Below are 25915 nucleotides of genomic sequence, written 5' to 3'. Positions count from 1 at the left end.
ACTTGCTACTCAATACCATTTTCGATACTGCAGGGAAAAGTTTGACCCCGTCCTGGAACAACAGCATTAGTGATAAAGAAGTCATTTCCTGAAAAAAGTTAAGTTGTGAATTTCCAGCAAATTTTTCCAAATACAAGTTAGAATGAACAAAATAAGCATTTAAGATTCAATTTTAGTGGTTGTATTTGTTTAACAAAAAAAAATAAAATAAAATTCTGATAATTAATTACAGGTCATAATGGGTAAAATGTATTAAAGAGCAAAGAGTATAACAAGTAACACACATAACACATCTCAGTAATTCATTGTAGAATATCATCATTGAAAAGTTCACAATGAATTTTGGATCGAGTTGGGCTAAAATACACTGTGTATACGCTGCGAAACACTGAACCACTCACTGCTTGCATTTTAAATCTGACCACATGGCTGTCTACATCAAAATGAGAAAGACGTTTTAATAAATTATTGTAAAAAAGCAAAAACCCAACCTCTCATCCACTGTCTCCACTACTCAGTCTGCAGACCTGCACGTCCTCAGCTGCAAAATGATGATCACTGGTGCAGACTGACTCTAATTAATTGTGTAGGCAGTCTGTCTCCATCTACAAATTGGACGGCAGTTATTTGCAAACCTTCACCAATCTGTCTGAGAGTGATTGCAGTCAGACTGCAGCTGTTTGGAGACTGGTTGCCTCCTGGATGTCTCCTCTGTGAGGGAAGAGAACCTGGGACAAACTCCGGAGAAATGAGATCTCTCAGCTGGCTTTGGAACCCTTGGTGTTCCCCTGAACTAGTTGGAAGAGGTTGCTGGGGATGCCTGAGTTTCTCTTCTTAGACTGCAGTCTAACTCTGATAACGGCTGACTGGCTTAACACAGGACTGGATATACAGGTTAAAAAAACTATTGCTGGTCTTGTTACTTAGTACTTACCGTAGTTATGAGGAATACTAGATGTCCAAAAACTGATATTTGACTCCCTGCAGAGAAAGTGTGAGTGGTGCAGGTGCCTTTACTGAGACCAAGCCACATTGCAAATCCCAGATTTAGGCTGCAACTCTTCAGCCAGCGTTATTTTCATCCCAGAGAAGACCGGGAAGATGCTGTCATTTCCCCAGTGAGGCAGCCTGTGCTCAGCTTGCCACAAACTACAGGATGAGCTCATACTCGTATTACTTATTCATAGGCACCGTCACAGAGGCTGACGCAACCACAGCCAGACATGCTGCTAAAACGAGCCAGACAGGCTGGCAAGAAACAGGGCCGGTACGCATTAACCAGATGCAGCCAGACAGACAGGATGCAGAAAATATTGATCCAAAAGCTCCACCAAAACATGCAGATTGCCGTTCTTTGATTTTTGTTTTTTCACCCTGCTGCTCGGCTTCTTGTTTTGTCTTTGGCTGCTCGGTTTTGGGTGAAATCTTTATGCTTGAATAAGAAAATGTGCCCTTTTGCAGTTTATTTCTCACTTAGAGGAAACTGCCAGCACGCTCCATAGAGACCAATGGGAACTCTGTGTTTCATCCTGCTGCTTGTGTGAACATGCTGGGGTCGCTTTGTTTATCTCACTGGTTGTAATTAGTGAGCATATTCTTTGACTGATGGCTGCTTTTGGACTGCAGCCCCCCCTCTTGTTTGCAGTTTTTGTCTTGAACCAGACAGAATTTCTTCCACACTTCACAGTGGAAACACGATGTTACAAGCTTTAGTGAAGCACTTATTATGGACCTCAGTGGACAGTGGGGAGGAAAACGTGGCAGAATAGTAGAGTGATACATTGAATTCAAGTATAGCAGGAGGGAAAAATGCCTGTCATTTTTAGTAACATGCAGTTTTTTCCACATTGGTTAGAGAAATATGATTTAGAGAAGCTGTTTCTGTGTGTGAACTGAGGTTATAATAATAATAATAATTATTATAATAATTGCTTTTTGAAATTGCCAGAGGGGGGCATTGCCAAATTTAGGATGGCAGGCTGGTGTGTGGGGTGAACAGTAGATCCCTGTTGGTGGAAATCCGATTCCAGGATGATGTGAAGGGAAGGAGGACGTCCTAGAGTGCTGTGTAGGGATCTGTTGGTGAGGAGGGGGATTTTGTAGGAGATACAGAACTTAACCAGGAGCCAGTGAAGATGCATAAGGGTGGGGGTGATGTGCTGCCAAGGCTTAGGGTGGGTGAGAACTCTGGCAGTTAACTTCTGAACATATTGCTAATGATTTTAAGACCATACTTGGCATTTAAGTATGGGTATCAGTTGCTGCTGACACTGCTGTTCTATGTACACAGCAAGGTAAATTGCAGTATTGTTTCGGCTTCCTTTTGTTCTCTTTGTGTTTGAAGAAAGTAATAACTGGACAAGCAAGGGTTGGCTGTTTCATGTTTGCCTCTGTGACCTTCTTTTTCTCCAGTTCAAGCTTCATGTTGACACACACACGCTCACACACCCACATGCAGCCTAAAGCACACAGAGCAGTAGCTCATGTGGCTCACTTGATGGGTATTTTGATGTCAGTGTCCACAGTAGTTGACATATTTCCACCTTTTTGGTTTGATTTTGTCTTAATGGAGAGCTTTCAGTACTTTGAAAAAGTCATGGTGTTCATCTGAGTTGACAGAAGTGACAAGGATGTTCAGTATTTGAGTGAAAAAGGCAGAGTAAGATCCACTATAAAAGCAGTAACAGTGCAAGCTGGTTCCAGCTGAAGAATTGCTACAGCCATTAGCAAATCTACAGCCATTGTGGTGGCCTTACGCAAAACAATTAAGTGACCAGCAACCACCAATGTGGGCTATAGATAAGAGTGTTTGTCCTGGGCAGGGTCCAGGGTTGATTGTGTTTGATGAGGGTGATTGTGGAGCAGGATGCTTGATCGTTTACCGCCATGAGGCAGTGCACTGTGGATAGAAAAAGAATAATCTACAATGCAACAAAAAACAAAACAAAAAAAGCTAATATATTAAATGATAAAGTTTAAAATTGTTGCACCACCAGTTAACAGTGAAGTCTTGGTTTCCTTTTCAAAAAACACCTCAAGCAAAGCAACCAGAACCCAAACCCAATGAAGCTTCCATCAGTTTGAGAGGGATGGACTATAAAGAGCATTTCTGGGATGTAAATGTTCGCCCTGGCTGCTTTCTGTCTCCATTCTTTGCATGCGTATCCTCCGTCTGTGTAAGCGCATGGAGATGTTAACATCTCCTCTTCCAAGCTGAACTGATCCCCTCTGGAGAGTCAGAAACCTTTGACTGCAGGAGCAGGACAATAACTGCAACTACTGCAGTGAACAGATGATTGGTAGCCCATGAAAAAGAATGATGCAGGACATATTTGACAGTTGTTGCATGCATCATGCTGATTCAACTCATCTGGACATGAAAATGCCTTGTTCACTCACAATAAATGTAAACAGTTGGCCCGAAAACCTTCAGCTGGATGGATTTCAATGAGAATGGATCGAATGTGGGCATGTGGCCACAGACACTGATTTCACTGGCCTTTGGGTTCCTCATCAAACCACCAATAATACTCAAGTCTGAAACAGTATGTCATATGTAATTTGTACGAATCAATCATTATTCCGTCCTCATGCTGATCTTAATTTTGCTGCTTCTGATGTCGAGTCTGCAGCTGATTTATTGTGATTTGTCCACATGTGGTGGTTTAAATCAGGGATGCATGAGATGTACACAGCTCACTAATACTTTTTAGAGCTGAGCCAGCAGAAGGAAATGTGTATCTCATTTGTATGTTCAGAGTCATTCCACATGGACTGCTGACTAATCTTTGAAATTGAACCCTTTGTTCACCGTGTCCTGAAAGTCCTTATTAAATGTGTCTTTTTCTGTCTTACTGTGTTTTTGTCTTTAGGACCAGTTCGAGAATCTGGACAAACACACTCAATGGGGGATTGACTTTCTTGAGCGCTATGCAAAGTTTGTCAAGGAGAGACTGGAGATAGAGCAAAACTATGCCAAGCAGCTACGGTACACACACACACACACACACACACACACACACACACACACACACACACACACACACACACACACACACACACACACACATTCAAAATGTCAAATACAGAAAGTTATATTGATATACTTTAAGACAAAAAAAGCATAAAATGCAGCTTTATGAGACACAGATTAAGTGTGATGGTGTTGTCTTTTCCTTCATATACATACTGGGTAATCCTTTGATGCTGAAGATTCTATATTGAAGCTTTTTTTGTGCATTTGATCAGGCTAATGTAAATGCTGCCACTCCTGGGACTGAATCCCAAATGAATATTTATATCCTTTGGTATAATACAGCTGCGTGTGCACTGTTGGGTTCATTAAGAGCAGTAACACACCAACAGCAAAAAGCCTTTCTTCAAGACAAAAAATGCAATATACTGAGAGTAGTATAAAAGTTTTATTCTAGTAATGTATGGAAGATGAAGAAGGTCAGAGATGAAGCGCTGCTTGTTTTGTTTTTTGCTTTTTTTTGCCATAGTTACATGTAGCACACTTAAAAAACAGTCTAAAGCAATGCACTGACAATAGGAATGAAGACATGAGATGAAATGATGTAAAACTAAAAGAAGGGTAAATATATGTATTTAACAGCAGCCTGTCTTTGTCTCCAGCATGCTCAAAGTCTGAGCTATAACAGCATCAGCACAGTGCCTCGTGTGTTTATTCACTGTGACTGTTGATTCAACCTTTTTCAAAACTCACCGGGCACGGACCTAGTAACTCACATTTAAAAACCAGTAGAGTCCCACTGGCGGCGCATTTGGGATTTCAAAGGGGGGATATCTCTTGTGAATAGATGAAAAAAAGACGCACACCGCTGAGGATTTGTGAAGAGTGATCAAAGGTCTGCATGAAACATGTTTCCAGGAAATCAGGCAGAAACTCCTTATTTTGTCACTGATAGCAAGACAACTCGCATGCCTGCGTGTGTGCGTGCGCACACACGCATGCATAGTTTGTTGCATGCGTGCATGCACTCCTCTGCACTCTAGCTAAATAATTAAATCACACTGTAACTGTAGTTTGTGCTAGCAGAGCCTGAGGGAATGGACAGGCAGAGACTTTGATGTTTAAATGTGTTATTCATCTCTAATAATAAACTATGATGCCTATTTTCTATATGTGTGTGTGTGTGTATACATGTGTGTGTCTCTCTACCACAGTTAAAATGTCTTACACAAGTCTGCTTCTCTGTGTCTTTTGTCTGTCAGGAACTTGGTGAAGAAATATTGTCCAAAGCGCTCCAAAGATGAGGAGCCGAGGTGAGTAACCTTAAGTGTCTGTGTTTCTGCTTTTGTTTACTTGTCGGATGTCTGCAGACGGTAAGAGCGGAAAAGGCCTGTGGGACACTTTATAAATACTGTTTGTCTGTTGGAAGGACCCAGACGCTGGCTTTGATGCCATGGCATATGTGTGCTAAAAAAATAAAAAATAAAAAAAATTACTAAAAATGTCAAAACTGTTCAGTCTTTGTTTTTCTGTTCTTTAATTGTAAGCAAAAGCCACAGCCAAATCACATGACTGATTTTTGATTTTCATTAAGTAGAAAAGGATAATACACCATTAAGCTGCGAGTTTGTGAAGGCTGATGTCTTACAAACAAAAGTCTGAGAATGTGGATTCTTTGTTTCTTTGTTTGAAGGTTTGGAGACACAGTTTCTTTAGAAAGTTGGCACACACTCATCATGGATGTAAATATTTTCGCTATCTTGGGTTTCAGTAAATTCTGTGAACTGCTTTTTTTTGTTTTTTAATGCTGGACTAGATGCATAACATGCAAATGACTCAGGAATTTATTATGGGTTTCCTAAAATATGTTTTAAGTTGAAATTAAATATACATAGCCAACAATATACTTGCACTGTCTTTCAGAGGTACTAAAAGTTTCAAAATGTGTTGACAAGGCACTCACAATTCCTGTGAGTGATCCTGACTGATCACAGCTGCAGCTTCTTTTCTTATAGATTTTCTTTTCACAGCACTCGTCGGTCTGACCAAGAACAGTAAAAAAGTCCAGGGTGCTCAGTTCAGATCTGAAGAGGAGAACTGTAGATTCACACGCGTCTATAATGTTTCTTGGAGCCATTTCTAAGGCCCCAGTCACACAGACCTAGAGACCAGTTGGCAACTGCCTGGCAACCACTGGGCACTGTGGAAGAATGAGTATAATTTGACCAGTTGTGAGTGGCTGTTGATGGTTCCTGGCAGTTGTCGGGAAATCTCTTGTTAAAGCTCCAGTTATGCAGGCCAAGAGACTGGTCAGTGACTGCCTGGTAGCCACAGGACACTGGGGAACAATGTGCATTCCCTGAATGGTTGGTGAACGGTTGTGGAAGGTTGTTGGTGAAATTGGTCTTAGAGGTATATCATGCTGCAGTGAAAACCTCCTAGCAAGAGCAGATTGCCACAGCTGTCCGTAGTTTGTGTAGAAGAAACCAGCTTCTCTGCGACTCTCTAATTTCACCCAGCTTACAGCCTTCAGAAACGACACATTTTTCCCTTGGGACATGACGTGACCAGCGGGTTGCCAACTGGTTTCTGGGCCCATGTGCCTGAGAGCTCCAGAGTTTAATGTTTGCAGAACATCAGGTGAAAAGTACAAGTTGCTGGGGAGGATATCCATTTAGCTTAGGTCTGAAAGAGAGGCTGGCTGTCACCCTGAGATGAGTTGGTTCAGATGGTCAGAAGAAAAAAAAAAATCCTCCAAGACATCAGTGAAACATCAATGTCACAGTCTGCTGTGAAGAAGCTTCACATCGCCATGGACTGATAGGCTGTTGTCCAAGAAAGATGCATGTTCTCTAGTACTGAGAGCTTCTGGAAATTAAATGGTCAGATGAGTCACACCTTTAGATGCAACTTTGTTTTGTAGGCGTAAAAGTGAGGACCAAGAGCACTGTACCCATGATAATGAAGAAGGTAGACTGCCTCAGCATAACCTCAAACTGCCATTTGAAGCTTGGACTCAGCTGGGCAGTGACCTCAGTCACACATTAAGGCTGCCTCTGAAATATATAAAACAACTAAAAGTCAGTTGCCAGGAAAACAACCATTTCAATTTAACTCCACTAATCCTTCCTAGAAGAGCAACCAGAAATTGTGCCAGAAACTTGTTGACACCAGAAGCACCTGGTAAAGGTGCAGCTTCCTGAGAGTCACTTTGTTTTTTTTAAATCAGGTGCGCTGCATGTAAAGTATGTATACCCTGTATTTATTTCTGCAAAAATTAAAGCTGTGATTTAAATGATGTTTGCAGTGTAATCATTCAGCCTCAAAACAACAACAGTTCACAGAAATAATTGAAAGGCTAATATTAACAAAACATTCACCTCCATGATGAATGTATGTAAGCTTCTAACTGCAGCGGGATACGTAAAATGAGTTCCACACCAGTTTGAGTGTCATTTATATGTAACTAAAGAATATGACACAAATAAAAAAAACTAAATAAAGCAGTGCAGAATGTTTGGATGTAGTAGTTTGTTTGGAGCAGGGGTGTCAAACTTGAAGCCCAGGGATCAGAATCAGCCTAGCAAAGACTCCAGTCGGGCCCACTGGACAGCTATGGAAAATGTAAAGAAGAGCATAAATTTTGGAGTTGTAACTGCATTTTCATACATTTAGGCGATAAAGACCTTCCACATGGCCATTAATAATACACCAATGTAATTAAGTAATAGATTAAACAATGGAATGACTGAAAGGTTCCTGTATTTCACTATCTAAATATGTCCATTGAGCTACCAGATCCTTTCCTGTAATTTTACACATTTATTTCTTACAATTTAAGCCTAAAGAGCAGTGCTGGCCCATTTCTTTCATTTACTACTGCCGTATATTTTTTTTGTTTTTCAAAACTGAGACATGCTGTTGCAGTTTCACTTCTTTTTCTTATATTAAGATATTTCAGGACTAAATGTGTAGATAAACTTCTTTACACTATAAAAAACAAAGGGAGTTTCACTGATCCGGCCCACTTAAGATCAAAGGGAGATGCACCCATGATGTAAAATGAGTTTGATGTCCCTGGCTTAGAGTTTATGTTTTTGTGCATATGCGTGTAGTACACTAGAAGACACGGGACATGTTATGTCTTAATCACGTGTTAATTATGTGTCTCTCCTGCAGGTTCACGTCATGTCTGTCTTTCTACTCCATACTCAATGAGCTTAATGACTATGCCGGTCAGAGGGAGGTGGTGGCGGAGGAGATGGCTCACAGGGTTTATGGCGAGCTGATGAGGTACAGCCAGGACCTGAAAGCTGAGAGGAAGCATGTGAGTACATTAACATGTTCATACTTCACTGCTCCCGCTGCGTGCCACTGAACAAAAGCCAAACATGTGCTTTCTTTTCTGTCTGTTTTCAGCTCATTCGCTGTTAGATCACATTTGTCAAAGAAACTGTTGCTTCCCGTCATAAAACGGATGTTGCTGTTTGCCCTTAACATCCGCTGTGTCGCCTTCATATGAATTTGTGTTCTGCTTGGCTTTACTTAAGAGGATAAATATGTTGGATGTAATGTTAACCATCTGTCTTTTCCACCATCTGCTGATGGCAAAAAGTGAAAGGCTAAAAGCCATGTGTTTGGGGGAAAACAGCGCCCTCTGCTGGTTTTGTGCTCTATAGCAATCCAACACTCATTCTTGTAGGGACAGTAGTATCTTAGGATTACACCAACATGATAGTGGTTTTTGTTTGTATTTAGATGTTTAAAGACTACATATAGGTTTAGGATCAGGACGTTTTAATAGCAGGTGGGTGGGGCTGCAGCTAGAGAGACTTCGTGATATCCTTCGTAGCAGCTCAAGTCTTTCCCATCTATAATATAATCTTTGAACAGAGTAACTGTACATTTAGGATTGAAAAGCATGAAAGGTTGGCATAGATTCTAATGCTGGCAGAGAAGTGCTGTCCATTCTTTCGTTTATAATATATTATCACAAATATACTAATATCAGTGTGGCAACAATCCCAGCTGAACAGCCACTGCAGTATTAGTCTTATAAACTTTTAAGTGCATCACATAGTTCTCAATATGCATGTCAACAGATTCATTTCCATGACAATCGCACAAACTAAGGCGTCTGGTACAGCTGAGGACATTTACTGCTTTAGTAACTGAACTGAACTCTTCCTTCAAGTAATTGTTGTTATATATGTGACTGTGACACAGAGTCCAGTAATTTTGTATTTGTGCACATATTTATATGTATTTTCTGCTTCTGTGTAAATGTGTCTCGTTGTGTGTGTTTGTGTGTGTGCATAAATGAGCAGCATCTACAGGAGGGCAGAAAGGCCCAGCAGCATTTGGATCACTGCTGGAAACAGATGGACAATGTAAGTGAGGCGAGAAGGAGGAGGTTTGAGTAGAAAAATGTACTGTTTAGTGTAAATATCATCTGCTCAGGACAGCCGGCTTTATTCATCTCATACTTGTTTGCACGAGGAATGTAAGATATGTTAACAAAGGTAACAGAAGGACAAATAGGATCCACTTTATCCCCCACTTTCACACGTTACATTATTTATACAAGAATGAAATATGCAATTTCAGGGTACTTGCATTTGATTTTAGCATTTCACTATCTGTGCTAATTTATATATATAAACACATATATATGTATGTATGTATATGTAATATTGTAATATTAAAGCACATGGTCTGAGTGTGAAAAGACAGCTGGGTTCCTTTCTTCTTCCTGGCAAACTTCCCAGTCTGCAGGGACTGAAGACAGGGGCCAAGACCAGGAAACACACTGAAAAAACACACATACACAGAGACAGAGACCTCAGTGCAGACCAACCCCTCCCACAGCAAGGCAAGGCCCATGTGCCGCATTTGGCCCCTGACAGGCTTGCTTTTTGGCTCTTTACGGGCTCAAGAGAGAGAAAGAAGGAGCGAGAGACTGCATTTGTTCATCTGAGATCATTCACTTGCGTGAGCTGAGTTATTTTACACCAGTGCTCATTACAAGACCTCTCTGTAATCACAACAACTCCAAAATAAACGTAAATAAAAAAGTTAATAATTCTTATCTTTTCACATTTCCTGGCCCGAGGCCCATTAGTTGAGTTCAGTGCTGCACAACCATTCGAGTGTGTCAGTGTGTGGGCTGCGTGACTTTAATGGTGACTACCTGGTGACTGAACTGTAATGTCTCAGCTATTCGCTGCGTTTCCTTCACTGGTAATGTAACCCAGATGGCTTGGCAGGAAATAAACTATCCTCCTCTCTGATTCATCTCCCTCTCATTCACATATTTTTTTTTATTTTTACATTTTTTTTATTGAGACATGAAATGGAGAGGCTGCGAAAATGTTATATAATCTTTTGATTACTCAATTTATTTAAAATTGTGCGTTTATTTTCTCCCTTTCAGAGTAAAAAGAAATTTGAAAGAGAGTGCAAAGAAGCAGAGAAGTCCCAGATCACCTACGAGCGGCTAGATAATGACATCAACGCCACCAAATCAGAGGTGGAGAAGGTAGGAAGCCCCCACCTGTAATAACACCGTTATGTGCCTTAAACTGTAAGATGCTGTGGTAGCAGTCTCCTCGGCTTGTTTGCACTGTGGGATCTATGCAATGACGTGACTTTTCCCTCCTTTTGAAAATTGGAAAACACAGTATTTGAATTTGTTATGGCTTCAGAATTAGTCGTAGCACCGTGATGCATGTGATTTATAATGTGGACAGACTGGAGGTTGGTGGGACATCAGTGACTGTTGATGTTGTGTTGGTGTGTATGATCTGTTCAGGCCAAAGCCCAGTTCTACATGCGCACTCACGCGGCTGATGAGAGCAAGAACGAATACGCTGCTCAGCTCCAGAGCTTCAATGCAGAGCAGTGGAAACATTTCCACAGTGCCATACCACAGATCTTTAAGGTAACTCAGACATGTTGAACTGTAGCTCTGGCTCTCTCTCTACAGCACACCTTCCTCCCCTCACACAGAACCTGTCACAACACATAGTCCCTCCTCCATGAACCTGGAGGTTTCTTCCTGTTAAAAGGGAGATTTTCCATCCCACTGTCGCCAAGTGCGTGCTCATGGAGGAAGGGGGTGGGTTGGGTTGGGTGTTGGGGGGTCATTTGATTTTATTGAGGGGTCTTTACCTTACAATATAAAGGACCTTGAAGAGGTTGTTGTTGTTATTTGGCTCAATATAAATAAAACTGAAACGATTTGAAGGGAATTGTACCTTCAAGTCCACGTTGTTATTTACGGACACAATCTCACTGATTCTTTTTCATTGTTTTTCAATGACTTTGTATAAAGGTTTCCATTTCAGTGAAAGCATAGTGCTCTGTGTTAGTGACCCATTAAATGTTTAACACATGGCTTTAACTGATCTTCTAACCAGGTATCAGTGTTTGTCATTAAAAGGATCTGCTTGCAGGGGTTTGCACGTGTGTCTGTGTGTGTGTGTCTATGTGTGTGTAGTACTTGGCTACTTCCTAGTGTTGATTCCATTTCCTGTGCTCTGTGTAACAGAATCTGCAGAACATGGATGAACGTCGGACGGTAAAGCTTGGAGAGACATATCGAAGCTTTGCTGAGGCAGAGCGGAGAGTTATTCCCATCATCTCCAAATGTCTAGAGGGAATGGTTTCAGCTGCCAAGGCTGTAGACGAGCGAAGGGTAAGTGTAGGAAGAAAGGAAAAAGAGCGGTTATTGCTAGCATCTTCAGAAATCTGTCTGTCTAGACGTGGGGTTGGTGTTTGGATAAAGATAGGAAAACTTATTTTCCTCCTCACTTCCCAGGATTCAGCAATAGTTGTGGAGTCATTCAAATCTGGCTTTGAACCTCCTGCTGACTTCCCCTTCGAGGACTTCAGTCAGAATTTGAGCAGAACGGGCTCAGATGGTACCATCAGCAACACGCCCAAAGGAGACAGAGACAGAGAGCGAGACGGGGCACCGGGGCCACGATCTGATCCGAAACACCCCATGAGCAGAACCAAGAACAAGCTCTGGCTGTTTGGGAAGAAACCAAAGGTACAGGAAGTGATGAATGCTTCTTGTTGTTGAATAATTCACCCTTGTGGACCTGTTCATGTTAGTCTATCAAATGGTCTGTATTTGTATAGCGCTTTACACTATACACAGTCATCCACCCATTCACACACACATTCACACACTGGTGATGGCAAGCTACATTGTAGCCACAGCCACCCTGGGGTGCACTGACAGAGGCGAGGCTGCCGGACAGTGGCGCCACCGGGCCCTCTGACCACCACCAGTAGGCAACGGGTGAAGTGTCTTGCCCAAGGACACAACGACCGAGACTGTCACAGCCGGGGCTTGAACCGGCAACCTTCCGATTACAAGACGAACGCCCAACTCTTGAGCCACGATCGCCCCTAATCAAAATATAGACCTAAAAAAATAATAGTGTCATAACGTAAAACATCCAGAAAAGATCTGAAAATTTCTGTTTGCAGGTGAATTTGCAGTTATTTACCCATAATCCTTAGATGTTTATCACTCAGTAGGATCTTTATAAGGGCTCTCCATAGTGACCTACATACCTACATTGCACTAGAGCGTGTTCTTTAGCAGACTTCATACATACAGTCAGACAGCTTTATTAGGAGCTCATTTGATTTTAACCGTCCCTGCCCTTTTCCATCATACATTTTTCTCTTACAGAGTCATTTTTTTTGCATATTTTCAGATATTATTAATGTTATTCCCCCATATTTAATCACTTCCTCTGGATCAAGCTTGTATTCTCAGCTCGCGTTGAGCTGCAGCTTTTTTTTTTGTCACCTTTCCAATAACAACACCCTCAAATGCTTCCTCCAACACACTCCTTGGACCTTGCCCCTCTCCATAAAGACCGTATTGATCAATCATTAACTGCCTGCTGTTGGTTCATCTGAGCGTCATCATTTCTTTTTAAAGACTGTGTGGCTTAGATTTGACATCACTTCTTTTCAACAGAGAGCTCCCCCGATCCACGTTGACAGAAAAATGTTAAAGTGAAACTGATCTCAGTTTGGAATAAACAGTGTCCACGCCGGGCTCCAGCGATCATGTGAAGAAGCTGATTGAGATAGATTTTTCAGGAGATTTGATGAGTTGCATGTGGAGGTTTTTGGTAGATCTCTACAACAAAAATGTGCTGAGTTAGAGGATTCGACTGTGGATGGATTATGATGGCTGAACCACTAAAGGACTCGCATGCAGAGCTCGTACCAGCAGAGTGGGGAAAGCACCCTTTTCATCTGGATTGTTTGCATTCCCATCAGATAAACTGAATATGTATTTGTGTATGTGTCACTTTTTTTGAACAAATCAGCGTCATAAACTTACTTCCTGTTTTATTTTCAAAGTTTATTAGGTTTAAAGGGCTCGGCGAATTAAATGTAGAAGTTCCAGCGATCGTTAAAACCCAGAATTTCATCCTGATCTAAAACGACCTGCCGTCAGGAGAAACACTGCACCGTGAATCCAATAAGTCATCCTGACCTCTGGCTCTGTCCTCTCTTCCTGCCCCCCACCCAGTCCCCCGCCTGTTCCCCTCCTCCACCACCTTCCTCCTCTCGTCCCTGGTCCACCTCCCAGTTATTCCTTGCACGCCGGTTTAGTTCTGACCTCGTCAGCCACTACCTATCTGAGATAAAGACTACAGTTCCCAGAATCCCGCGAAATTTGCGGAGCCTGAGGAGAGGGGTGAGACAAACAGTAGTGCCTGTAGTGTGTTCGAGTGAGACAGGTTGATGTGTTTTTTGGTTTTCGATTCTTCTACAGGCTGTCTGCAGGCCCTCTGTGGACGATAACAATCTTGACTTACACAATGAGCACAAAAAGCACACTTTCAGTTTTGACCTGGATCGTTTAACTACTTTTGTCCTTGATTGATGAATACATCGAGCCCATACATTGTCATTTGACTTGAGAAACTTGCAGACACCCTAAAATATAATTTCTTCTTCTCATTTCTCCTTTTTTTCCTGTTTTCCCTTCCTCCCATATCCTCCACCCTCTGCTTTTCTTTTTATCTCTCGTTCTTTTTTCTCTTGGTGTGATTATTTTGCTTCCTTCATGTATAAGATGGAATTTTGCTCTAATCCCAAGACGGAGGATCCTTGGTGATTGACGGTGTGTCGGTGTGCGAGGGATTCAGAGGGTATTTTTGGCATTGTGGCTGCAGTGTTGTGTTTGTGGGAGGCATACAAAATAAAAACAGAGATGCCAACATCAGACGTGTTGTGCAGATGTTGGTCTGAGGCTGTAGTTGTAGTGTGTGTGTGTGTGTGTGTGTGTCGCTCTGCTAATGGCTTCATTCAGCTGTCAAACAGAGCTTTTTGCTCTCTCACAGTTTTAACACAAACATGTGAATAACATTCAGACTCCGTTTCAGTCCTCTGCTTTAATTGGCTTTTATTCCTTTCAGGTCTGTCAGCTTCATCTGTGATTGGCGGCGTTTTGTTTGGTCTACTAAATTTGATGCAATCTGAGAGTTTAAACAAATGTGCAAGGTGGCATATTTTAGCAAGTGTTTATGATAATGGATTCATTTTGAGTGCATCTCTTTGAGCCGCTTTATTCTTCTTGGACAGGGTAAAAACAAAGCAGTATACTGTTAACAGTAGATTCATGGATATATGGATAGTTGAAGTACCAGTATGGAACGTGATAATATCTTGCAATTTGAAGCCCTGTTATTGGATCGTACTTTGTTTACCTCCATGTCTGCCAGCATGAATCTGCCATCTTCACTCACAGGTACTGTGCCTGTGAATATAACACACATTGCTCGCTGCTGATCTTTGAAAAAATGCATCTGCGCTCCTGTGTTATTGCTCAGGTGCAGCCATGCCTGGGCCATGTATGAACGAGGACAGAGGATTTAAAAAAAAAGAAAGAAAGAAATCTTATGCTGCTGAATTTGGAGCACGGTGTTCATTCTACTTTTACAGATGATGTGAGGACATTTTAAAATGAAAAATTTCAGTTAGAAAATGCTTGTTTTTGTAGACCTAGTATGAGTTTTATAAAATATTGTGCAAGGTCCATATTATTCTGCAGCTGCTTTTATTGTGAGGCTCTGCCGTGAAATGTAAAACAGGACAGGATCAAGTCAATACGATTAATTTTTATTTATTGAGCAACCTCTTGGCGACAGTGGGAAGGAAAATGTTTTTTTAACAGGAAGAAAACCTCCAGCAGAACCAGGCTCGGGGAGAGGCAGCCATATGCAGCGACCGATTGGGGGTGAGGGATGGGAGACAAGACTGAAGACACATTGTGGAAGAGAGCTTGACTTGGTTAGGAAGCTGCCGATGAGCCATTTAGCAGCACAGCATATGACATTTTATAGGACTGGGTCAGAGCCTGTAGTCAGACCTCCCTGAGCAAGATGGCAGCAGCAAGCCCGGCTTTATGTGGAGAATGAACTGTGCATCAGTGACTGTTGTGCTGCCACCTGCTGTCAAAGAGCAGAGTAGCACAAAGCCAGCAGCAGGATGCAGTACTTTACAAGACATTCCTTTAAATGTGAACTGTGACTCAAACGCTCTGCAGGCTGTCACTGCCCACACATTGGGTAGTTGGGATGTTGTTATTTGATGCAAGAACATGTTTTTAACTAGTTTACCAGTACGTTTGTTGCTCTCTGTTAGTTTTGTGTTTTCCTTTGTCCCTTAATGAATCAGCAAGAAATCTTCCCACCATGAGAATCTCCTGAGTTATGGAAAGTGCTGTAACTTTGCACCAAAAACAAGCAGGAGTGGTGTGTACCTGTGAAAGCGTAAAACACAATCAGCGGGAAGTTTCACGGGGGGGGGGACACACACACGCTGCTGCTGTGTTTAGTAAACACGAGGTGCTGGACCACACTGAGAACGCACACAGTAAACACATCCAGTAACCAGTGTGAACACTCTTCTGACAACTAACAGCATCCACTGTTGTTCTTTCTTTTTTTGTTAATGTGTGACGGCTCAGTGGTCAGTGAAGATGGTAAGTGAGTCTGCGTGAGTGTGTAGACTAGTGCTGTTGAGAAGACTCGGCCATGTAGGTGCCAGTGCATCTAACCTCACCATGTAGGACTCCCATAGTGTCCAACACACAGTGCACAGCTCAGTAGTGTTAGCTGGCCACTTCCTCTCCAGGTAGAATAGATTTCCTGTTGTCTGTCAGTACAAACAGTACATGTGGATCCTCACGAATACAGACTTCCTCAGTTTTAGAGGAACAGCTGTTGTTCCTGTCAGCTGCATTCAGAGCTGTTTATTAGGCTATATATAAATTATTTATATTATTATCATGCTTTATATATTTTCTGCTATGGAATTGATGAAGCAGACTCATCACACCATGAGTGGACTTTAAGGCCAGCACAGTGTGTGAGCTGTCCCTTTGAGCTCACATTAATCCAGTCTTCATGTTTTCCCTCTACACTGTGCTGCTGTTTATCCCTGCAGATTATTTTGGTGTGAGTCGCCCAGCTAAGCAAGTGAAGCATGCAGCTAGCTAGCGTTACAGTTCAGTATTTGCATACCGTCACGAGCCCGCGTCACAGGCGGAGGCACACTGATAAGGCTGGTGGTGCATGGATAGGAAGGTTTGTTTGTGTTGTTATTTTCACTAGCTAGGTCATGCTTTGTGGAAGAAAATGTTTGTTTTTTTTCTTTAATGTATATTTTTTTTGAGCGTTGTGGAAAAGTCACGTTGATTAGTTCCCCTTTTTTCAAATTAAGGCACACATCTCTCCAGCTGATGTCTCAAGAATGAGGCGACTCGCATCAAAGCACTCTAGATGGTTTGATTTGGTGGTCTTCTTTAAAATTCAGAGAAAGGGAAAACAGCAATGTGAACATTTCCATGACAACCGAACAAATGAATTGCTGATGAAGCTCTTTTGACAGTTTCTGGATCAGAGGCTCTAGAAAAGCTGCTGTTTCTTTCACCTCTAACATTTGAGCCGCTTATTTCCACAACAAACCAGCTCACGCTGCATCATCTGGGCTCCTAATGGAAATGAGTCGCTGGTGTAATTGCATCTTAACAAAAAAGCAAATGCAATAAGCTTTGTTGCTTTTGTTGTGCTTTCTGGGGATCATTCTCTGGCATCACTCATCTAAAGTTAATCAATTCCGCGACAGAGTCTAATCCTGTTTTTGTTTTGTTTTTTCCTGCCCCAGGCACCGTCTCTGGAGGATTTCAGCCACTTACCTCCTGAGCAGAGGAGGAAGCGACTGCAGCAGAGGATTGATGAACTCAACAGAGAGCTCCAGAAAGAGATGGATCAGAGGTAAGACACTGGCCAAGCCATCCAAACCAGCAAGATTGTAGGAAACCTGCTCTGGATCTTACAACTGTTAAATGATGTCACTGTCAGATATTTCCATCCAGGATCCAGTTTCGCTTTTATGGCCCTCGAACTGTTTATCGCCATCAGTCTGCTCTATAAGCTTCGCTTGTTTGCTTGTGTGTTTCTGTCAGAGATGCTCTGAACAAGATGAAGGACGTGTATGAGAAGAATCCTCAGATGGGAGACCCCAACAGCCTGCAGCCCAAAATATCAGAGACCATTTGTAACATGGAGAAACTGCGCTCCGAAATCCACAAAAATGAGGTAAAGACGGGACAACAAGGTCTCAGTCATTATCTACATGCAGCTTCTGGCCACCTGTTGAAATGTATACTAATGAACCGTGTCACTGACAGACGTGGTTGTCTGAGGTGGAGGGAAAGCAAAGCTCCAGAGGAGACAGAAGGCACAGCGCTGATAACCATCACCATGGTCCTCAAGGCAGAGAGAGGTATCAAATGTTCCCGTCTTTTCTTTGGAGGACTTATGTTCCTCACTGAAAATGGACCTTTGTTTTTCACTGTTCAGAAAAGTTAAAGAAACAGATTGAAAACACATCAGATCTCAATCATGCACCAGAGTTAGGACTTAAAGGATGAAAAGATGCCACATCTTTGGATGGAAATGAAAGGGCAGATTTCAGAGATAGCCCAAAAATCAAATCAAAGAAAACTGATGCAGCAAGCTTGTCCACTTTGCTGAATTTAATTGCGGCAGCTTAAATTGGTATTCAGCGGCTGGTCTCGCCCCCACGTCCTTTCATTTTTCTGTCCAGCATATTTTCTACAACTTTATTCAGTTTTCTTTATATAGCTCCAAATCACAACAACAGTTGCCTCAAAGCAGTACAAATGTTTCATGGGCCAAAGTAAAGCCTTTTCCCTTTTTTGGTCACCATTTTTCCATGTGTACTCTCGCTGGTTCTTGTTTATCTTCTAAATCAAATATAAGTGTGACCAGTCCCGTGCACACTAAGCTCACGCCTGTTTCCTGTCAGCCCTGAGGGCAGTTACACAGACGACACCAGCCAGGAGCATCAAACGCCTCATCACCGGCCCGGTCCAGCGCAGCCTCGACATCCCAACCCCGACCCACACGAGTTCGACGACGAGTTCGACGACGACGACCCTCTGCCTGTCATCGGACACTGCAAAGCGCTCTACTCGTTTGACGGTAAGCACATGCAGTCTGAACTGAGCTGGTTACAGAGTATCAAGCCTGATGTGGTCTAAGTGTCCTGTTTTTGTTTGACTCTCAGGTCAGAACGAGGGCACGCTAGTGATGGCAGAAGACGAGGTGAGACTCTTGAGTTTGATTTGAATGGTGCAATTTGAAAACTCGTCTCCGGTGAGTCGTGGGAGAACGTGACGTCCTGACTGTCTGCCTGCCCGCAGGTGTTGTACATCATCGAGGAGGACAAAGGCGATGGGTGGACGCGGGCGAGGAAGCAGAGCGGGGAGGAGGGCTACGTTCCCACTTCCTACGTAGAAATCACGCTGGAGAAAAACAGCAAAGGTGCCGTCACCTACATCTGAGGCTCCGCTGTCCTCTGTCTGTCATGCTCTCCATGTCTGCCTGCTTCTCAGTGTAACACCACTAAAAGGAAAAGAGACATCACTGTGAAACATCTGCATGGACTCCTGTCGTCTTGTTTGCCTCGTTTCCATCCCATCCCTTCATCCTGCACGCCCGCTCATTCTTTTAACCCCATAATCACTCGTCTTCCTCTCATACCTGCGATGTTTCTAAGCACAAACAGGAAGGACGCATCGTGCGGTGTCTGAGCGATTTGTGTGTAATATATGAGGCATTCGTGTGCGCATCCACCGCTGTATGTAAGCTACACCTCTTCTCCTAGATCAAATGAATTAAGATTGTTTTATATTATACGTTAGAAAGACTTTATTTTTATTTTAACATGTATTCTAATTATTTTACTGTCTATGTTATTTTTAACTGGAGATGATCAAATTCTTGATTTTAAGCTCTTGACATGTCTGTGTTTATTGAAATGAAATATGCTGCATTTACTTTGCCTTTCTGTCTGATTTCTGTGTGTGTGTGTGTGTGTGTGTGTGTGTGTGTGTGTGTGTGTGTGTGTGTGTGTGTGCATTTTTGTGCCATTGTAATGCAGATTTATCAGTTATCTCTGTAAAGGATCTGGATAAAATCTCTACCTATTAGTTTTGCAGAGTGGGCAGTGCATGTTGTTACAGGAGTCTCCTGCTCTGGTGCATGTTCATCAGACGAGGCAGGAATTCTTCTTCCTCATGTGGGTCAAATTCTCAGGTTATTGAAGGATGCTTGAACACCCACATTCTGTAAACTTTCAGTCCAGTCCAGCCTTTTAGATTACGACTAACTGAGACAACAGACCACAATGAATAATGTATCTTTTTTTTTAAATTAAAGGCTGTAGTTTGTAGCAAAGCAAAGCAGTAAATTAAAATTATTAGTCACTGTTTTGTCCTTTTTGAATCAGGATAGCGCTTTTATGTGCTATAATTCTATCAGAGGGTCTTATGTAGGATCAACACAAATTAAGAGTTGCAGTTAGTGAGCCTAATTGTTTTTAAACCGGTTATAGAGCTTTTTTAGGCCCAGGAGACTAAGATGTGTAGACCTGGTTTGTTGTTTGAGTCACTGATTGAAACCTGGCCTGACCCTCAGTGTTTCCACCGCTATCCATGAGGATAAAAACCAAGCAGCGCAGGTATTAACGGCGTCTGTGCAAGCTGAAGCAAGTCATGTCTGAAGAGTGTTTATCGCAGCAAAGGGCGCCACATCATCCTTCATTTCCATTCGCCATTTGAACTTTTCTACTGTGTCCGAAACGCGAGCATCCTCAACTTGAGCTGAGTGTGAGCAGGTTCAGCTCGTGTGTGCTTTTCTGTTAACGGTCTCTTCTCCTCTATGTGACTGCAGGTTCCTGAGGGGCCGCAGAGTGGCCGGGCGGTTTGATTGGCTGGTGGAGGGCTCGTGCTGATTGCTGATTATTGGTGCTGGGGAGGGTGACTAAGAAAGAGAGAGAGCGGAAAAGGGAGAGAGGGAGGTGGAGGAGGTCGGAGATTAGGCGAGCTGCCGGGGAGGTTTGCATGTCTGCATGTCTGCATGCTCACGTGTCCATAAGCAGCAAAGCATTCTGGGCTTTCAGAGGAGGGAGGTAGAAGAGATGATGCCAAAGCCACGAACAAGCAATAAAGGATTTAATATCTTCACATGAGATCCAAACTGACCTCTGAGCTGTGGACCATTTTTGTCTTTCAGGGTAGGAAGTAGCAACCACAGCAGTTTATTAGCTACACCAAGCTCAGCTGCATGCAGTCCTGACATTAAGTGAGAATTGTAAAGACTTTATGTTGAAACTACAGAAAGCTCCGGATTTTACCAACTACTTCCTGTTAAACCATCATAAGCAGCTTCAGTAAAATCTGAGCATCGATCTTTTATTTCTGTGCCACGCTGCTCACTTTGTGGGCCTTTATGTCGAGCTGCCCGGTTCTGACCTTGTATCGATGGGTCACCTGTATCACGTACAAATGTGACTAAATATAAGAAATGGATTTTAAAGGTAGGTTAGGACCACTTCTGCTTGGTGAACCTAATAAACTGATTAGTTTTACATTTCTTGAATTTATCTTTTAGTGTTAAATATCAGCTTATCCCTTCTATAAATTACATTACTCTCTGTATCTGCTGGACACACTGTTTGGGGGCAAGTCTTAAAATTTTTCTCCTATAATAACAAAGTTGTTTTTTATAAGTTTATAAGTACAACTTGTTCCCACCTTGCTGGTTTATTTATTTAAAAATTTCTCACCATATTTTTTAAAGTGTATCTCTCTCTCACACACACACACATACACACACTTTCTCCCAGACTTTGCGTCCAGCTTGTGGCAAGATTTAAATAAATAAATTAAAAATAACAGCAGACGTCAGAGTCCACGCCAGGGTTTTCTTATCTTTCAGGGTCAGGTGCTCATCCAGCATTTGCTGCCACTAACAACAGTCAGTCCTGTCCCGCTCCTGCTCACTCCTCATCCTTATCTGTGCTGTGTTGGTGTCTGCCTGCCTGAGCCACTCTGCTCCTCGTTGCCTGCCTTCACTCTCTTACAGTCGCATGTGGGGTTTTTGTTTGTTTTTAAAAAAAAAAAAAAAATGTGTCATAAATGTGTCTCAGCTATGATCCTGTGCGAGTTTTCTTTCTTTCCTTCCACCTGTGACTGTGCATATGTGACTCCAGCTCTGTGTGTGTCGAATGCCATGATGTTCCAGCATGAATGGGATTTTGTTCGGTTTAATGTCTCCGTGCGGCTCATTAGACAGATAGCAGGACTATCGGGGAAATACAGGCCCTCTCTCCCCTCTTTCCGTTTTTCTTTCTTCTCCTTTTCCTCGTTGGGTTGCGATTCCACCAGTTGACCAGCAGATGGCGGCCTTCCCTCACCAAACCACAGCTCTGCTCGCTCCGGACTGTGCCTGAACACCAAACTAAGAAAGAGGAGGAGGAGCTCCGGTGTCTTTGCAATTAAGACTGCCTTAAAACTTCACCTTGTTTTCCTGTGGATGGATTTTTCTCACAAGCATAAAACGATGCGTCTGCTTTTCCGCCTGACTACATCTCCCATCGGCCAACTGGGCTGACCTGACCTCTATCGGGCGACTGAAGAGGTTTCCCATTTAATAGGTTGTACATGTGAATGTGATGACAAGCACGCATGCATCAGCGACATGTACTCGTGTACGGAAGGCCAAACATTTACACATACCAATGAGTTTTTTGTCCCCTCCCTGCCCCCCGGCTTAATAGGCTTTCCATACATGTGAACATGTTAATTTGTGCACATGTGCGTTTTTGTTAGTTTTTAACCATTGAATGATTTGTACATATTAACATCTGTCATGTTGAATGTGTTTCCGTGGTGATTGTTTTTAGGTTTATCGGCCATTTTTATGAGAGACATGTTTTGAATTGAACCGATGCACTTTGTCCGAAAGTACTACAGCATTTAAATCTGACAAACAGTGACTAGATGAATGAATGAATGAAGGTGAGAGACACGTGAACTATCTGAATGACCCCTGTGCAGACGTGAGAAACCAAACAAATAAGCGTGAGTAATTTCTCTTGACTGTTTTATACTCTTTTTGTATCTCATTTTGAGCAAAGAGGCTTTTTTTGTGTGCATGATTTTGTAGTCTTTAAATTCATTCACCAGTTAGGTTTTTTTTTTTAATGGCCCACTTGATCTTCTGTTAGACTAACAAAATTATACACCTACTACTTAACGTAAAAAGCCGCCAACGATTCATCTCACGTGACGTAAGTGTAAACAGCAGGTGGCCATGCTTTCGTTGTAATCTGTGTTTCTTTGATGAAGCTGTGAACCGTGCAGAACAATGCTGTAGATGTTGTTACTTGAACTTTTCGCCCCGCCCTCTTCATCTAGGACTACAACTGATACTTCCAGGACTTGTTCAGTGTACATTTGATTTGATTTGCAAAGACGTCACCAAGCTTCATCAGTGATTTTTCTTATGTGTACATATGACTTTTTGTTCCAGTGTTAATGCAGTCATATCAGGTCATCCAGTTTCTGCTTTAAAGCAGTGAAGACCACAGCTAATAGTTTTTAATCGCCGGACAGTCAAGTGTAACAATTATGAACGAGTTGCAACAAACTGCAAGATATGACTTCCAGTTAGCTTCACATATGAGAAGCTTGAATGTTCCACTGATTGTTTCAGCATTCAAACTTACCCCACCATAACCTTCAGGCCATTATTGTCAGACAGCGAAATCATGTTGTGAGTGTGATAAACTTCCAACAGGAATACGATTAAAATTTTGCTGACATTTATGTTGCAGAGCATTTAGAATGGTGAGCATTTCATGCAAACCCTTAACTAGATGTGATGCTTTAAATGTGACTGCTACACTTTGGTTTGGCTCAAGGCCCGTTTGGAGCGTGCCGTCCCTATAGAGCTGCTGAGTGATGCAGCAGTTTGCAAGTGAGAAAACACACCAGACTCCAAATATATGCATAAAACTGTGTATTCTAATGGACACTGTGCTGTAACTCTGAATATAATGCAAAAGTACTAAATAACAATTGAGCTTTGACGCTATACTAAATCTGCAGTAAGTTTTATGTACAAACGGTTTGTTTTTTAATAACACTGTGAGCGTGGTGCTGTTCACTACCCAGCAAAAACCACATGTTCTCCACATTCCTGTTTTTGTCCTGTGGAAACTTTGTATCCAGCAACCATGTAAAGATACTTTCCAGCTGTTTAAACTTTTTATTTAAAATCAGAAAGAAATACAAGAACAGCAGGTACAAGGTGCTTTAGCAGGATGTTAACATGTAAATCTGTGTTTCTACCATGTTGTAACCAATTGCAGTACTTCTCTTTTCGTATTGTTGTGCACATCTTTTTACTTTGAATGTCTTTGGACACTTTGTGAACAAAATGCTTTTTTTCTTCTCTCAGAATATTGTTCTAATAAAATAAGCAGCATTGAAAAGAAGTGGAGTTGTTTCAGTGGAAGTTTGTGGAAGATTTTAGAACAATGACAGTGCAAACATTCAATGGTAACACGCTCAACTTCTCCAGATCGTGCTTATGGCATTTAATCTTACCACAGTAGTTCATAATAATATAAACATTAAAATTTATCAGCACGTTTTTTTTTTCTTAAACAGTCATCTACAGAAAGTATTTACAGTCTATTATTAACATGCTTTAAATATGTACAGCTTTAATGTCTTGCTTATTAACATATTTCCATTATTTCTGCGTGTGTGTCTGTACAAACACATTACTCAGGCACACAGATCATGACTTTCTGCTCGCAAAAAATGATTACCTGCTGATTCCTTCTGTCGCCTGCTGAGTGGAAGAATTCATCATCTCAGATATTTACCTCTTTTATTGCTGGGTGAGCGGTGTTTGTAGCAAATGGCCACATAGATTTAAAGTGCCCTGATTATTATATATATTTGTTATGTAACATACCAGCATAATAGTGCAAAGCTAATGAGGCTAACAGAAAACAGAACAAAAATACAATTCTGACACTGTTGGAAATCGTCCGTCCTTTTTCTCTATCACTTGTTCAGGTGCCGCAGGTGTGACATCTTTCAACCTGCTAATGTACACTGACGACATCGAGCAACATCATCTGACAGAAATGACCACACACACACACACGTTAGTCATCTTAAAGAGAGCACTGCAGACAAAGGCTAAAAACAGCTGCTGGAGCAATGTACAGTATGAGAACGACAATGTGGCGTTATTTATTTATTTTTTTACCAGGCCATTTAAACCCTGAACACAGAGAGACAACCACACCTACAGTCAGTGTAGAAAGACCATTTCACCTGAAGTGCATGTCTTGGGACTGTGCAAGGAAACCCATGCAAGCACAGGGAGATCATGCAAACTCCACACGCAAAGGCCCACCTGCTGTGAGATGACACCCGCACCACCGTGCTGCTGCTCATCAGTCATTCTAATTAGACGCACAAGTGATTTGTGTACAGACAGTACACAGACCCTTTTCTTGTTACCCCCTCTACACCCTGATTTTCAAAACAGTGATATAGACCGACTAAAACAGCTGGAAACGATGGACAGCTGTTCCACTGAAAATGAATGAACATGAATGAGTATGAATCAGTTTACCTAAGTTAGTCTCAAATCCACTGTTGCAAAGTTAAACACAACCATGTGATATTAACTTATCAATTTAAAAGTGGATCAGTGTTCACATCACTTCCTGAAATAGCTTCCACTGCATCAGTCTGATTAAAAAAGTTAAAAGCGAGATGTGTCTGAGGGGTTTGGGTGCAGACATCACTTTTCAGTCTAGTGTGTCATGACAGCGGTAATATTTTTTGAGCTTTCCAGTGTTTTATTTGACTGAAACTACTTAGCTGTAAAGGTTTTTTTCTGGTGATTGTCCGTACTGTAAATTCATTCTTTCTCCTTCCTAAAATTTGTATTTATTCCCCTTAATCCTTTTCTCAGACAAAGGGAATCAGAAGCTGTTTCACTCTAAAAAGCCATCAGGCAAACCTGGGATGTGTAATATTGGGCTACATAATTAAAGCTGACCTGACGGGACAGTGAACATCTGGACTGAAAAAAAGGAGTTCAGTTTTCACAGATGTTCTGAAGCTTTTCATGAATGAAATGAGCCCGGCTTTGGTTCACATTCCATCAGAGCACATTGACCTGAAGGTGAACGTTCCCGCCTGCTGTGCTGCTGAGCGCCTTCAGAGAACAGTGATCCTCCTGATGATCCTGATTGGCTCACTAATCACTTCCTGTCTTTTCTGTTCTGCTGTGTTCGCGTAGAAGAAGTCAGATTATGGTTGGTGTTGTAGATGGAGGCTCCAGTTTCCGTGACAACGCAGTGAGGATGAGGTTGAATTTGTTGTAGCGATCTGATTGGTTGACCGTAGCTCCGCGACTTCCCCAGAGCAGTCGCAGCTGAAAGTCTGTCTTAAAAACTTCGAGCAGATCGTCGTCACACTGAAACCCTAAAGAA

At 42.1% G+C, this 25915-nt stretch overlaps 2 protein-coding genes across 8 annotated transcripts in view; one reads left to right on the top strand and one right to left on the bottom strand.

Moving 5' to 3' along the window:
- Positions 1 to 23887, top strand: part of fnbp1l (formin binding protein 1-like) — a 61695-nt gene extending 37808 nt beyond the window's left edge. The window contains exons 3-18 of one of the 3 annotated variants that reach the window (XM_026146541.2): positions 3873 to 3988; positions 5236 to 5286; positions 8153 to 8300; positions 9301 to 9363; positions 10407 to 10511; positions 10785 to 10913; positions 11523 to 11669; positions 11793 to 12026; positions 15984 to 15998; positions 17183 to 17292; positions 17484 to 17616; positions 17709 to 17803; positions 18350 to 18525; positions 18611 to 18648; positions 18747 to 18867; positions 20278 to 23887. In XM_026146541.2, the coding sequence (XP_026002326.2) occupies positions 3873 to 3988; positions 5236 to 5286; positions 8153 to 8300; positions 9301 to 9363; positions 10407 to 10511; positions 10785 to 10913; positions 11523 to 11669; positions 11793 to 12026; positions 15984 to 15998; positions 17183 to 17292; positions 17484 to 17616; positions 17709 to 17803; positions 18350 to 18525; positions 18611 to 18648; positions 18747 to 18867; positions 20278 to 20285 (1689 nt within the window). In that variant the 3' untranslated portion in view covers positions 20286 to 23887. Of the gene's footprint in view, positions 1 to 3872; positions 3989 to 5235; positions 5287 to 8152; positions 8301 to 9300; positions 9364 to 10406; positions 10512 to 10784; positions 10914 to 11522; positions 11670 to 11792; positions 12027 to 15983; positions 15999 to 17182; positions 17293 to 17483; positions 17617 to 17708; positions 17804 to 18349; positions 18526 to 18610; positions 18649 to 18746; positions 19815 to 20277 lie in introns of those variants that run through there. The other 2 variants (XM_080291575.1, XM_026146538.2) reach the window with 2 other exon arrangements.
- The window catches only part of bcar3 (BCAR3 adaptor protein, NSP family member), an 81822-nt gene continuing 79551 nt past the window's right edge, over positions 23645 to 25915 (bottom strand). For all 5 annotated transcript variants that reach the window (XM_026146534.2, XM_080291574.1, XM_080291573.1 and 2 more), the window contains one exon: positions 23645 to 25907. In XM_026146534.2, coding sequence (XP_026002319.2) covers positions 25729 to 25907 — 179 coding nt within the window. In that variant the 3' untranslated portion in view covers positions 23645 to 25728. The remainder of the gene's footprint in view (positions 25908 to 25915) is intronic.

This window comes from Astatotilapia calliptera, chromosome 17, assembly GCF_964374335.1.
Source record: "Astatotilapia calliptera chromosome 17, fAstCal68.1, whole genome shotgun sequence".
In the NCBI taxonomy this organism is placed as follows: domain Eukaryota; kingdom Metazoa; phylum Chordata; class Actinopteri; order Cichliformes; family Cichlidae; genus Astatotilapia; species Astatotilapia calliptera.
This window is presented reverse-complemented; position numbering and strand designations above follow the sequence as displayed.